At 36.1% G+C, this 14,132-nt stretch overlaps 1 protein-coding gene across 1 annotated transcript in view; it reads left to right on the forward strand.

Annotated features, from left to right (window-relative positions):
• The first annotated feature begins 316 nt into the window (after window positions 1-316).
• LOC150040300 (transmembrane protease serine 9-like) overlaps window positions 317-14,132 on the forward strand; it is a 34,705-nt gene continuing 20,889 nt past the window's right edge. The window contains exon 1 of the mRNA XM_090327284.1: window positions 317-398. Within this exon, the coding sequence (XP_090183410.1) occupies window positions 356-398 (43 nt within the window). The 5' untranslated portion in view covers window positions 317-355. The remainder of the gene's footprint in view (window positions 399-14,132) is intronic.

A 14,132-nucleotide genomic window follows, 5' to 3' on the forward strand; every position in this document is an offset into this window, starting at 1 on the left:
GATGTTAATACTAACTAAAGAAAGTTGGTATTAGTTTTAACCATTAGAAATGCCTTCATAATGAGTAATTTCTAATATGTAAAACTCTATTTTATTAGTCAATAAAAATAATACAATTGATCCAGGAGTGTGGGCTATTGGTAGAGTGCCTATGTAGCATGCACCGTGCCCTGGGCTTGATACAGAAAAAGTCAGAGTGGAGCTGTGGCAAAAGAAAAGGTTTGGCAAAAAAAAAAAGAAAAGACAGTTGCCTCACAAATAGATATTATGATGTCAGACATTCCATAGCCTGAAATTTCAATCCCAAACCTTGGCAACTAGTCTAGACTTTGAATACACACATCTTTGAGCCACAATGAGCCCTTTACTCTGCTGTTTGTTTTTTCACTGGTGTGGTGGTAAGTTATACATACTAGGGAATCTTCTCTGGATATTTTTACTTTGACTTCTTTGTCTTAGTATTTACCTTTTATTTTGTTTAACCTTTATAATATGTACCTTTCTACTTTATCTCTTATCATTATTAATCTGATATACTATTTTTCCTCATATCTCTTTTTACCTAGTTACATTTATTTGTAATGATTGATATTTTCCCTTTTCTCATTCACCTTTTTGTTCCTCCTGCTTCTGCTTTCTGAACAAAAATAGAACAATATCTCTCATGAATGCTTTTCCCATTCACCTAATCTTTATAGTAGTGATTCTTATAAGCATTGATTAAACTCATTGGCCCTCAAATGATTGTCCCAATGTCAGAATCAAGCTATCTTCTATTCTCCCTGGCTTCTGCCCATATGTAAAACCTGCAAGGATTATATTCTGAGTGAGTGGTGGATGCTGCCCACAAGTAGCAGTTTGCCTAAACTGTGAGTAATACCCTTAAGTTAAAAAAATCATTTTAAGTATTTTTAAGCTTTGCTTTGTTTTATTTGTTTGCTTTATTAACTATATTCACATTTGATCTTCTTGTATTAAAGAAACTTTCATGGTATTTAAAAATACAATAGTAAGAATACTTGAAGGCATAAAATTCACTCCTTGATATATAAAGGGCCAAAACACAGTGATGAAAATAACAAGTTAATTGTGTTTCATTGCTAAGTAAATTAATACATTGGTACTCAATTTTGTTTTAGTAAAGTTTTATTGGTGTTTTCCACCTTAATATAAAGCATTTTTTACATTTTTGAAATCCAAACCTGTATTTTTCTTGGGCATTGAACCTGCTTGCGTCCCCCCTCAGTATTCTGTTGGGAAGGAAGATATTCCACTTTTTCATACTTGTATTTCCTAGGAAAGTTGTTAAGACTTTCTGTACAAACATTGAAGAATATTCTATATCACAGTAAGCCACAATGTCATTTTCTGCTGTATCATGTAGTTCAGAAGATTGGTATTCTATCTATCTATCTATCTATCTATCTATCTATCTATCTATCTATCTATCCATTTACTCATGTATTTATTTGCCAGTCCTGGGGCTTGAACTGGGGCTTGGGTATTGTCACTTTCTGGCTTTTTCAATATATGTGTTACTGAGGAATTAAACCTGGGTCTTTGTGCATGTGAGGCAAGCACTCTACCACTAGGTCAAACTCCTGGCACTCAGATTTGTGTTCTAAAAACCAGTTCAATGAAAGCACAAAGAAGAAATTTCATTGCTACTTGTAATAGGAATAAATTCTGACCGTTTTAGTGCTTAACACTGATGTTTATTCTAGTTATGGGGGGTATTTGGGATAAATATAAATGTGTATGAGAATTCTTAAAAATGTATAAATTACGATGGAGGAACGTAAGCCAAAAGTACTTCATTAATTCTCAGTCCTGATTTAAAGGTATACTACAAAATGTTTGGGATGCTCTAAAATGCTTAAGGGACAGAATATCATATCTTCCATCTTCGATCCTTAGAATACAGTAACCTTGGGACCCATATCTAGAAGTTATCAGTAGGGTTTCTAAACCTTTCATTCTGTCACTACAAACATAGCCACAGTGCTGAAACACATATATCTGTAATCATCCACAGAAGATTGCTGGGCACAAATTCCAAAAGTGTCTTATAAAAATAGTTGTAAAATTTTTATAAAGAAACATATAGTCTTAGGACCACAAATAAAACAGGAATGTTTTGATGAGAAACAGTAGGGAAATTGAGTAAGTAAAGAAGTCCTTGGAAATAATGAAAACACAAGATTTACTGTGGTTATGACATGGTATTGGCTTCTTAGAATATGAAAACATTTTATTGCATAAACAGACACTGAGTATATAAAAATAAACAATAGCTCAGCAATGTGGTCTGGTGGTAGAGTGCTTGCCTAGCATGCATGAAGCCTTGCTTTCAATTCCTTGGTAACACAAAAACAGAAAAAGCCAGAAGTGGTGGTGTGACTCAAATAGTAGAGTGCTAGCCTTGAAGAAGCTCAGGGACAGGGCCCAGGGCCTGAGTTCAAGCCGAAGACTGGCAGTAAATAAACAAACAGAAGTCTCAAGCTATGAGGTATAATTAAGGAAGAAACACCTAAAATAGTCCTGAAAATACCGTATGTTTACTATAAATATATACATATACCATTTTCTTTCCCAAGAAGGACAAACAGAAAATTCCTAAACTATTATAAGTAGAAGGTCATTATTTATAGGTAATTTTTCATTTATAGTACAATCTCAATTTATAAATATAAAAATGTAAACTTTCAACACAAAATATGTCAGAACAGGGAGGCACCAGTAGGTTACACCTGTAATCATAGCATCTCAGGAGCTTGAAGTCTCAGGATCATAATTCAAAGCAAAATTGATGTCAGATTCTTAACTTCAGTTAACAAGGAAAAACCTGGAAGTGGAGTTCGCCTAAAGTGGTAAACCACTAGTCTTGATCACAAAGCCAAGAAGAATACTGGCCTAGACAGGTTTCAAACCCCAGCCCCAGGTCTGAAATACTCTGTTCCTTTCTCTTTCTCTTTCTCTTTCTCTTTCTCTTATTCTCTCTCTCTCTCACGCGCACGATCTCTCTCGCTCTCTCTCCCTCTTTCTCTCTCGCACACACACACACACATACGTGTGTACGTACACAATATATACATTGAACACAGAATAGGGATGAATTTTCAATTTAAAGTTATATAGATATGATTGATATTAGAATTTATAATGTGGGAAATCATTTCAATATAATTTCCCATATATGTTCACACATGTATACATATATATTTACACACACACACACACACACACACACACACACACACACACACGGGTAAAGCAAACAGAAAGAAAGAGGGAGAGAGAATATTTAAATAAAATTCTCAGGTAAGGGGATACCAGAACGTGGTAGCTGATATTTCTAGTATTGAAATTTCTTTTAGTGTCAAAAAGATTTGCAATCATTTGTGTATATGTTGTCATGTGGAGCTTTTGCCTTATTTATGGTTGTCTTCCATGTCAGATGGAGTTTATATGTGATAGAAAAGCAGATGGATCTTATATTTTAATGCTTGTAAAAAATATAAAATCTATGGCTAATTTATACATATAATTGTTTAGAAACATATGTAAATGTATCCATATCAATGTGTACATACCAACATATACAAAATACTTTAAAAGATTACATTTGTTTTGCATGAGTGTTATATACATAGTATCTATTTGATACATATATATATATATATATATGATTTTTTTCAGTCTGGTACAATAAGGAAGGTTCTTTTTATCTCTCAAGTCATTCACTGGAAACTGGTAGGCCTGGTCAGTTAACCTTCAGTTGCATGTTTCAGATCCTATTCTGTTCATCAACATAGCCCCATACCTATCACAGATAAGATATCTTTCAAGTTGCACAAGAAGAAGAAACATGGCCCAAAGATAGGCTTAGCCCTTTCACGGGATATATTTTAATGTCCCATGTATACTCTGGATAGTTCTGGGATTGGGCATTTTTCCACAGACACAAACAGACTTCCGATGCATTTTGTTTTAATGAATTTCTTTGGCAACAAACCATTTCACTTTTCAAAATGATCCACCCTCTTCAGGTAGGCAATTTTAATGGCTCAATGCTGCAGATACCATACTGCCACACTTGGAATAATTCTGATGTAGATCATCTCAGGAACAGTGGATACTTTTTCAATCTTTCACTAATTCTAGACTAAAATAATTGGAATGTCTATATTCTGAGACTGACCTTATGAACAACAAATGAAACATTAACATGGAATCTACTACTGACTTAGTAAAATCCTGGATTAAAGCCATTTAGTAGTGTTTTGCAACTTCAGAGTTTATTACTAATCAGTGCTTGTGGATCTGGAGCACAAGTGAATCGTAAGTCCCCTCTGAAGTTAACAACTCTTAAAGCATTTAAAAGCTTCCTTCCCAAGGCTAATTTCTAGCTAGATCCTGACTAGAATTTATCCCTGCTATTATACCTTAGACACAAATACAATTATTGCCTAGTAAAATAGGAATCATGGTATGGATTCAATCAAGTACAGAGAAAATTAGAACCAACTACACCATGTAGATAAAACTTTAAACACTACTGCTAATAAAATGGAACCTATAATCTATAATACATCTATTACTAACTACCAAAATGGAGGTATGGGTTCATTCCATACTAAAGGGGGGCAGATCCACAATAATACACACTTTGCATGCTTTCTTGAATGCACATGGAACCAACAACCTACAGAAAAAGGAGACTGCAATTGGATTTTTCCCTGAATCTGGTAAATTTCTTATACAATGAACATGCCTTTCTCTTGGACTCTATTAAAAGTGATGCTAAAAATATCTTTTTAAATGTAAGGGCTGGGAATTTGGCCTTGTATGTACAAAGACCCTGGTTCAATTCCTCTCTACCACATACATAGGAAAAGCTGGAAGCAGTGCTGTACTTCCAGCACTTCAAGTGGTAGAGTGCTAGCCTTGAGCAAAAGAAGCTCAGGTACAGTGCCCAGGCTCTGAGTTCAAGCTCTAGGACATGACCAAAAAAAAAAACAACTACTATAATAATTTTATACTGAAAGAATCAAGTCAGGAAGATCTAACTACCAAGTCAAAGGGGTAGAGTCAACCCAATAATTAAGTCCTATGGCTATTATAGTCAACCCTCAAATGCAGCCTAAGCATATATTATCGTGCTTGGTTCATTGAATTGAGTATTTCATTCATTCTAAAGCTGATGTGACCAGAACCTGGACTCCAACTCAAACAGACATAGAAAACGTAACACAGTCAGAAACCTACTCAGAAAAATGATTGATTTATCTCAATGCAATACCAATCAGGGTTTTAGACTAAACCTGAAAATACAAACAATAACATAAAAACCCACAATGCATTCAGCCTTAATATCAAATAGTTTCAGCACCCAGAGAGAGAATTACAGAGAGACAGAGACAGAGAAACAGAGACAGAGAGAGACACAGACACAGACACATAGACACAGACTCAGACAGACACACACACACACACACACACACGCACACGCACACACACACACGCACACAGATAAACATTAAATATAGCCAAACAGCTATACTTAGAACCTAGGCCCAAATTGTCTTATCCTTGGTAAAAGTTTGGGTCTGTTCTCGATCTGATCACAGGAGACTGGGGACCCAAATAGACAGAAAATTTTCAATCTTTTGAGCATCCTGAAATCGGTACACTCATCCCATTATGAAGTTTAGAAATATACAACCAAAGTAAAAGATTAAAGGTTTTTGTATGCAACCCATGATCTAGTCTAACCACTCCTTGTTTAAAGCCTTATTCTCAAACTATTATTAGAGTTTGGGATTCAGACACTGACTAAAATGCAGTGAGATTTGGAATTTGCTTGGCTTTTGGGGGTTTAGTTTACTGAAGGTAAGAGTTTCATAAACTTCAAGGGGCTTTGACCCATGATTATCAGACTTCAGACTCCTAAGCAGCTAGGATTGTAGCTTTTGTCTCAGGAAATTTGTTGACCACGCTTGTGTCTGCCATAGCGGAATACTGGATATCCATTATATACTTGAGGACACAAAGTATATCTGATGCACATTAAAATTGCTTCAGAATGATTGATTACCCACCATTCACTTTATTGAGAAAGCCTACATTTGATACAATCGTGCCATGTGTTGAGTCTCTCTAGTATTTTCCACTATTTGATTCAGTCCCATCACAATGACTCTAGAATGAACCTCTAGTAGGAAATTCATAGATGTAACCTTTATCTGTTATAGCCACAACTTGTGACCCTAAATTGAATATCCTCCACTAAATCTGTGGTCATTCCTATTATCTGATACAATTACATAACATATGTATGATCAAGATTGAATCCAAAACGGTGAATAGATGGATATTTCCTATGTCTAATGCAATCATACCATTCTTGTTAATTTACCCATAAATCTATGAATATCACCTGTATCTGATACAGTGATTGCAGCCTGGACCTAAATTATACTACTATGTCTATGGATATCCCCTATTTGCTGATTGAAAAGCACCCTCCAGGGCCTCCAATGGAATCTCCAGCAGGACATAAATTGTCAGAATATTTGACACAGGCAAACAACAATTGCCCCTACTCAAATCTACAGTAATTTATATATTATTTTGGATGGCTGATACAACTATATCACTATAGTGAGTCCCAGCAAGAAGTTCATAGCCAGTTTTCTGATAAATTTGTGACTCTTCATCTTCACATCAGGTAAATCTAAAAGACTGAATTCAGAGACACTTCCATTATCAGATATACTTACCATTACTGTATTCCAAGATGAATATCCAGGATGAGTTCCCTTGATAGTATTTATTGATGAGATATTCAGAACACAGACACAGTCTTAATTACTGTTAAGACCTGTGTTTAGCTTGCTTTTGATCTTCAACAGTAAGAGATTAGACACTACTGACATCTGATCCAGTTTTACTTTGGAAACAGCTACTTCATTTACAGCACATACCTGAATATACTAGGCAATTGAATCAGTTATAGAGTAGACTAACACTCTTTCACAAAGGTAAAAGCTATAAGAGCCTATATCTAATACATTGAATCAAGCTTTGGACAAAGTTTGAAACACATTATCTCACAGAGTTTTAGCCTAATTCTGAAATCACCAGTCTTTGGAACGATACTATAAAATAATTAAGCAATACCATTGACCCAAGATGTTTCTCTAGAAGACAATTATTGGACATGTTTTGACATAATTCAATCACAGTGTAGACCTAAACTGGTTTGCCAGACACAGACTTTAGCCTGAACCTGACCCAGCAACTTCACAGTTAAAAAGCAAAACAAAATAAAACCAAAAAACCCTCTAAAATAGATTTCAGCCCTAAATTCCTGGCTAGAACAGGCAGGACTTAGCCAATATTATGTAAATAATATATCCCATGAGGTCCTTCCTGTGGCTCAAACCTGTGATCTTAGTGACTCAGGAGACTGAGATCTAACAATCATGCTTCAAAGCCATCCTGGGCAGGAAAGTATTGCAATACCCTTACCACCAATAAACTAGAACAACCCAAAACAAAGGCACATGCTTTGAGCAAGAGGCCTAGGGATAGTATACAGGCTCTAATCCCAATATTGGTATACTTACACAAATATCTGATTCAGTCTATAAAAGGAAGAGAAACACAGTTTACTCAAGACTACTGAAGCAAATATATTAGCTCAAAGAATATGTGAGAAACAATTACACAATGGGTGCAAGCTAAAGCTGAAAGAAAAGTGCCTGGGGAAAATCTGACTCTGAAACAGTCACATCAAAGAACCAGAACAAATTTTCAGAAATAAATGTGTTGGACACAACCAGAGGCTGATATAGTCTCACTTATATGGCAACATGTGATATTAAAAGCAGTAATTCCTAAAACAGTCAAACTGTGGACACATGCTAAATCTCTAATAAAGACAAAATCAATAACTAATACAATTATGACAAGGGCACAAAAGCTGCAACACTAATTTATTTTATTATTGGTGCTAGTCCTGGGGCTTGAACTCAGTGCATGGCCACTGTACCTAAATATTTTTCCTCAGGCCAGCACTCTATTACTTGAACCATAGCTCTACTTTTGGCTTTTGAGGAATTCATTGGAGGCAAGAGTCTTACTAGGTTTTCTGTCTGAGCTGTCTTTGAAGCATAATCCCTCAGATCTCAGCTTCCTGAGTGGTTAGGATTATAGGTGAGAGCCACTGGCAAACAACTGACACTAATTTTTTATGAACAATCTTAATTTGGTAAAATCACCTTGGGAACACAGATGAAATATCCACTCGCAAATGTTTTGAACAAGAATAAAATAGTAATGAGACACAGTATAGTATCTGTATCTGGATCACCAAAAGTAAATATACCAACAGAATGTAAAATTCTTTAAATGTAGGCTGAAACTAATGAAGCCTTACTATGGATCCTTGTGGAAAACAAAATCACAAAACAGAGCCTAGAATTCAATAAACTGCATACATGTAGTGCAGCTACAATATGTGATTTTTTTTCTACTGAAAATTCAGATAGTTACAGGATGCATTTCTGGTTGAGTCAGTGGGTATATTATCCCTGGACAAGGACCAAAGCATTAAAAGCTATTCCATGGACACATCTAGATAAGAACAGAGGCTGAAATACATGAAATCATATCTTGGGCTCATGTTGAGTAACAGTGTATCCCTAGATAAGTACTACAAATTGAAAAATGGTTTTCTGATTAGAAGTGAATTGTATATTGTATATATGACAGAGGCAACATCTTCAATGTCATATCTGGATGCAGATTGAATTTTCACTAGCAGTTTCCTAGGTAAGAAAAATCACTTCAAAAGTCATTTTCCAGCAGCCGGGAGTTTGGCCTAGTGGTAGAATGCTTGCCTAGCATGCACCAAGACCCAGGTTCGATTCCTCAGTGGTAGAGCTCTAGCCTTGAGAAAGTCCAAGGACAGTGCTCAGGTCCTGAGATTAAGCCTAGGACTGGCCAAAAAGAAAGTCATTTTCTTTTGAACCCAGGAGAAATACTGCCCAGATAATTCTGAATAGATAGTTCACCTTCAAAATTATTTCCAGCATCCAAGGGAAATCATCACTAGAAATCTAAATCCTTTGACAGAGGATAAATCTTAAACAGTATACCCTGGAATAGATCACATGATATAGTCTATTCAAGGTTATAAAACCTTCATCCAATCTTATCATATTGTGGTCTTATTCTGATTATCCAGCACTACTTGCCTGTATCTGAAATACTCATGAAACTAACCTCTGAGAGTTCAATGTAATCAGTATCTGATAAAATCATACCATGTACACAGGCAACATCTGCACCAGAGAAAGTGAAGGCAGAAGCTGTTTTGTGTCTCAGAGACTCTACTACTATGAAACTTAGGTCAACAGATGCATCTTCCACATTCACAACAGTGGACCCATTCTGAGTTTCTAGCAGTCAAAAGCCGAAAGCTTTCACAACTACTCTTTAGCACATATTTATAAAAATCAATGCTCAAGAAACAATGCATCCACTACCTGATGAATGTAACTAACTCCCTCTGTATCTACCCTGACAACAAAAGAAAAGAAAAAGAGAGTAGAGACTTAGACCCAACATAATTTTGTTCTGATATATTATGGATTCAGTTCAAAAATGGAATAGGCACTATAAATTATGCTTGGGCCTGAGCTAAGACTCAAGAAATCAGAACCTGGAACAAGCCAGATTATGTCAGGTTACAGTCAGATTATGGTTCTGCCTCAAATGAATTTATGAATTTATTCAGTCCGTTAATTCAACATGGGGTATGTCACTTGGTCTGTTCTAAGGCCCAAAAAATCAGACTTTGGACACATTCTGAAGGTATCATTATTAATGTTATCACTATAATTCTGAAGGTGATGAATGGAGGGAGTTACAGTTATATGAATAAGGTAATGAGTACATTTCAAACACTGTTATCCTTCCTTCATGGTACCCACTCCCAGTTTCCCTTCAATAAATCCTTCCTCCCATGTTGTAAAGTTCATTTTCAATGAAGTCTCTAGTGACTATCATTGTTACATTTGTTCATCCTTCCTGTGATTTCCCTTCCTTGGATTGGATAAATTTATATACAAGACAAAGGATACAGAAAAATACATGCATACATATGTGTGTGTGTGTGTGTGTGTGTGTGTGTGTGTGTGAGAGAGAGAGAGAGAGAGAGAGAGAGAGAGAGACAGAGAGAGAGAGAGACAGAGACAGAGAGAGAGAGACAGAAAGAGAGAGAGATACAAAAGACAAAGAAAGAGAGACAGAAAGACTACAAATAGTAAAAAAAAAACCACAGTTTTCTACTTATTTTCAATTCTTGGAATTCATTTTGATATAATTCATAATATATAGTGATGTGCACCTACTAATCACTCCCACCAACTGTGTAGTACTGATCCCTTCTGGCCACATCCCCACCAGCATCTGTTGTTATTAGATTTCTTGATCATGGCCATTCTAACTGGAGTGAGGTAGAATCTTAGAGTTGTTTTGATTTGTACTTTCTGGCCTGAGAAGTCAACCATTTTTCTTCATGTGTCTACTTGTCATTCTTATTTCCTCTTCAGAGAAGTCTCTCTTTAAATATTTAGCCAACTGTTTAATGGTGTGTTTGTGTTTTGAGAATTTGTTTTGGGCAGATTTAATTTTTGAGTGGTAAGTATATTTTAGAGATGAGGCCCTTGTTTGTTGTATGGCTAGTGAATATCTCCCAATCTGAGGGCTTTCTATTTATCTTTCTAGCTATTTCATTTGCCATGCAGAAACTCTGTGGTTTAATGTAATCTCACTTATCCAAACTGCTTTTGGTTATGTTTCTGGATCTTTATTAAGAAAGTTTCAACCAGTCACAAGGAACCCTAGTGTTTTCTCTGTTCTTCCAGTATTATTTTCTGGGTATCTAATCTCTTACAATGAAGTCTTTGATCCAGTTGGAGTTGATTCTGCTGCAGGGTGATTTGAATATATATATACATATACATATACACATACACACATACACACACATATATAATCCAACTTGAACTTTCTACATTTATATAGCCAATAATACCAGCACCATTTTTTATTGGCTCCCTTATCAAAGATTAGGTGACCATTTCTCTGTCTTCAGTTCTATTCTATTGGTCCTCAGCCTGTTCTTGGGCCACTACCAAACTAATATTTTAATTAGTATGGCTTTGTAATAGAGTTTGAAGGGTTTTTTTTCAAGTTTATATATATTTTTAAATTGTACTTAATAGAAGGGTCACAGTTATATTTGCCAGATAGAAGATTCATTACTTCACATACATTGATACCCCTTCTCATGTTTTTGTCTCCATTTCTCTCTTTCCACCCTCCCATCTTGTGTCCTCCCTTCCCTTTATTATTTCAAATTAAAAAATAAACATACATACAACATTCCAGATAACAAAGTAAGATACTGTAACAATATCAGATTAATCCAGGGACAACAAAAGACATGAGAAATATCATAGTACATTACAACAATCATATTATTTAGCTCGCGGTTCCATATCCTGGAGGTCCTTTCATTGAGCTTCATCCTATATGGCCTTACATATCTAGGTTTTGAGCTATTGCAGTCTTCTGCTAGGACAGTCCGAGGTTTGTACTAATTATTACAAATGAGGGAGATCATTGAGCCTGTAGAATTCCATTGTGTATAAATACCACATCTTGTTGATCCACTCATCAACTGAGGGGCATCTGGGTTGGTTCCATATCTTTGCTATGGTAAATAGTGCTGCAATGAACATTATTGTGCTAGTGGATTTAGTATGTCCTTGTTTCTGGATAGTTGGGTAAATGCCAAGGAGTGGAATTGCTGGGTCATCAGGGAGCTCTATGTTTAGTCTTTTGAGGAATCACCATATTGCTTTCCACAGTGGTTGAATGAGTTTATATTCCCACTGACAGTGTAGTAGTGATCCCTCCTGTACACATCCCTGCCAGCGTCTATTGTTATTGGATTTCTTGATCCTGGCCATTCTAACTGGAGTGAGGATCTCAAAGTTGTTTTGATTTGCATTTCTTTTTTTTAAATTGGTTAACTTTGTCTTTTACTTAGGAGCTTAGAAGTTTCTGTATGGATAGTATTTAAGAACACATGATAAAATCTGCCATTAAAATGGAAATATAGAAATATCAATAACAAAATATTATTATAACACAGAATAGATTGAATCTATAGTTGAAGGATGATTGGAAATCACAGCATTTTTCCCCTGGTGGAGTGTCACAATCAGTAGACCCTCTTTCATATTTCTCAGCTATTTCAGATTGAATCATGAGATGACACAGTGCCAGTTGCCCAAATAGCCCAGGGTTGCCATTTTGGTGGGTAATTTTGGTTATTTCTGCAGGTAATCTCTGAGAGTCTTAAATGCTGTAGCTTTAGTTGGTCAGCTGTGAAAGAGCTTCATTTTGAGGGAGAGGAGTAGACTAGAAATAACACCTAAAAACACTGCTAAGCAGACCTAATGTTTTCTTGCACAGTGTCTAAGGTGAGATACAGCAGATTAAAGACATACTGAGAGCTTTAAAAAGCCTGAGTTGCTTCAAAGTGTTGTAGTACAAGCATAGCACACGTGATTTTTTCTAAAATCCCGAGGGGCCGGGAGTTTGGCCTAGTGGTTAAAGTGCTTGCCTAGCATGCACGAAGACCAGGTTTGATTCCTTGGTACCACATACATAGAAAAAAGCCAGAAATGGTGCTGAGGCTCAAGTGGTAGAGCTCTAGCCTTGAGAAAGTCCAAGGACAGTGCTCAAGCCCTGAGCTCAAGCCCAGGACTGGCAAAACAAAACAAAAACAAAACAAATAAAATATGTCCTGAAAGGGGTGGAGACCCTAAATGCCACTCCAAATTACACCATGCTTATTTCAAGAAATAATATTTTCCAATGTAGTGCCTTTTAATGTTTGCAGTTATTTGTAGAACTAACCTAAACTGAAGGCAAGGAGAGAGGATGGAATAATTCAGATGGATTCCTAACAATTGTCCTTTATGTACTTGAATCCTCCAGCCTGCCCCTTCTCTTGCTCAATTTCTTCTTTCACCTTATCTGCAAAACCCATTCATCCGCCATGATCAGGTGATCATGGGTAGACTTAAAAACTGTAGGGCAGGCTACTTGACTGTACAGATTTCATGGTTAATTTTTTAAATTAAAACATTTATTAACATTGATTTCTACATCATATTTCAAAGGTCATGTAGTTATGTTTATATCTTCAGGACCCAAATATTGAGTCATTGCTCTTGTAATGTTTGGATCTAATATCCACAAATTAAGGACACAATGTGACTTTTGTTTCTTTGGTCTTGACTTACCTCACTCAACATGATTTGCTCTAGCTTCATCCACTTCCCAGCACATGCATTATGTTACCTTGTCTGTTGGCTATGTAGAATTCCATTGTATACGTATATACCATTTTTTTTATCCATTCTTCTGCAGTAGGGCATCTGGGCTGTTTCCCTCACTTGGCTATTGTGAATAGTGATTTGCAATTCTTTTATTGCCAGAGATTATGAACATTTCTTGACGTGTCTACAGGCCATTCTCATTTTTTCTTCAGAGAAGGCTCACTTTAAATGTGTGGCCCATCTTTTAATGGGATGATTGTTTCTTTGAAAATTAGTTTTGGAGTGATTCAATTTTTTGAGCTGTTAATGTATTTTAGATATGAGGCCTCTGTCTGTTGTATGGTTAGTGAAGATCTTCTCCCACTCTGTGGGCTTTCTAGGTAATTTGCTAGCTATGTCCTTTGCCACAGTCTCATCTGTCCAAACTTTCTTTGATTTGATGTGTTTTTGGGGTCCTTACTAAGAAAGTTCCAAAATGTGTCAAGGAGACCAAGTGTATCTCCTATTCTTTCTTGTAAAGTTTTCAGGGTAGATGTTTTTACCTCGAAATCTTTGATCCATTTGGAGTTAATCATGGTACAGAGTAACATAGAAGGGTCCAACTTTAGTTTTCTGCAGGTATTAACCAGTTCTGCCAGCACCATTTGTTCACGAGGCTGCCTTTCTTCCATTCTATTAAAATTTCTCCAGTTCTGTTCTTTGTGC

This window comes from Megascapheus bottae, chromosome Y, assembly GCF_031878675.1.
Source record: "Megascapheus bottae isolate mThoBot1 chromosome Y, mThoBot2.hap1, whole genome shotgun sequence".
In the NCBI taxonomy this organism is placed as follows: domain Eukaryota; kingdom Metazoa; phylum Chordata; class Mammalia; order Rodentia; family Geomyidae; genus Megascapheus; species Megascapheus bottae.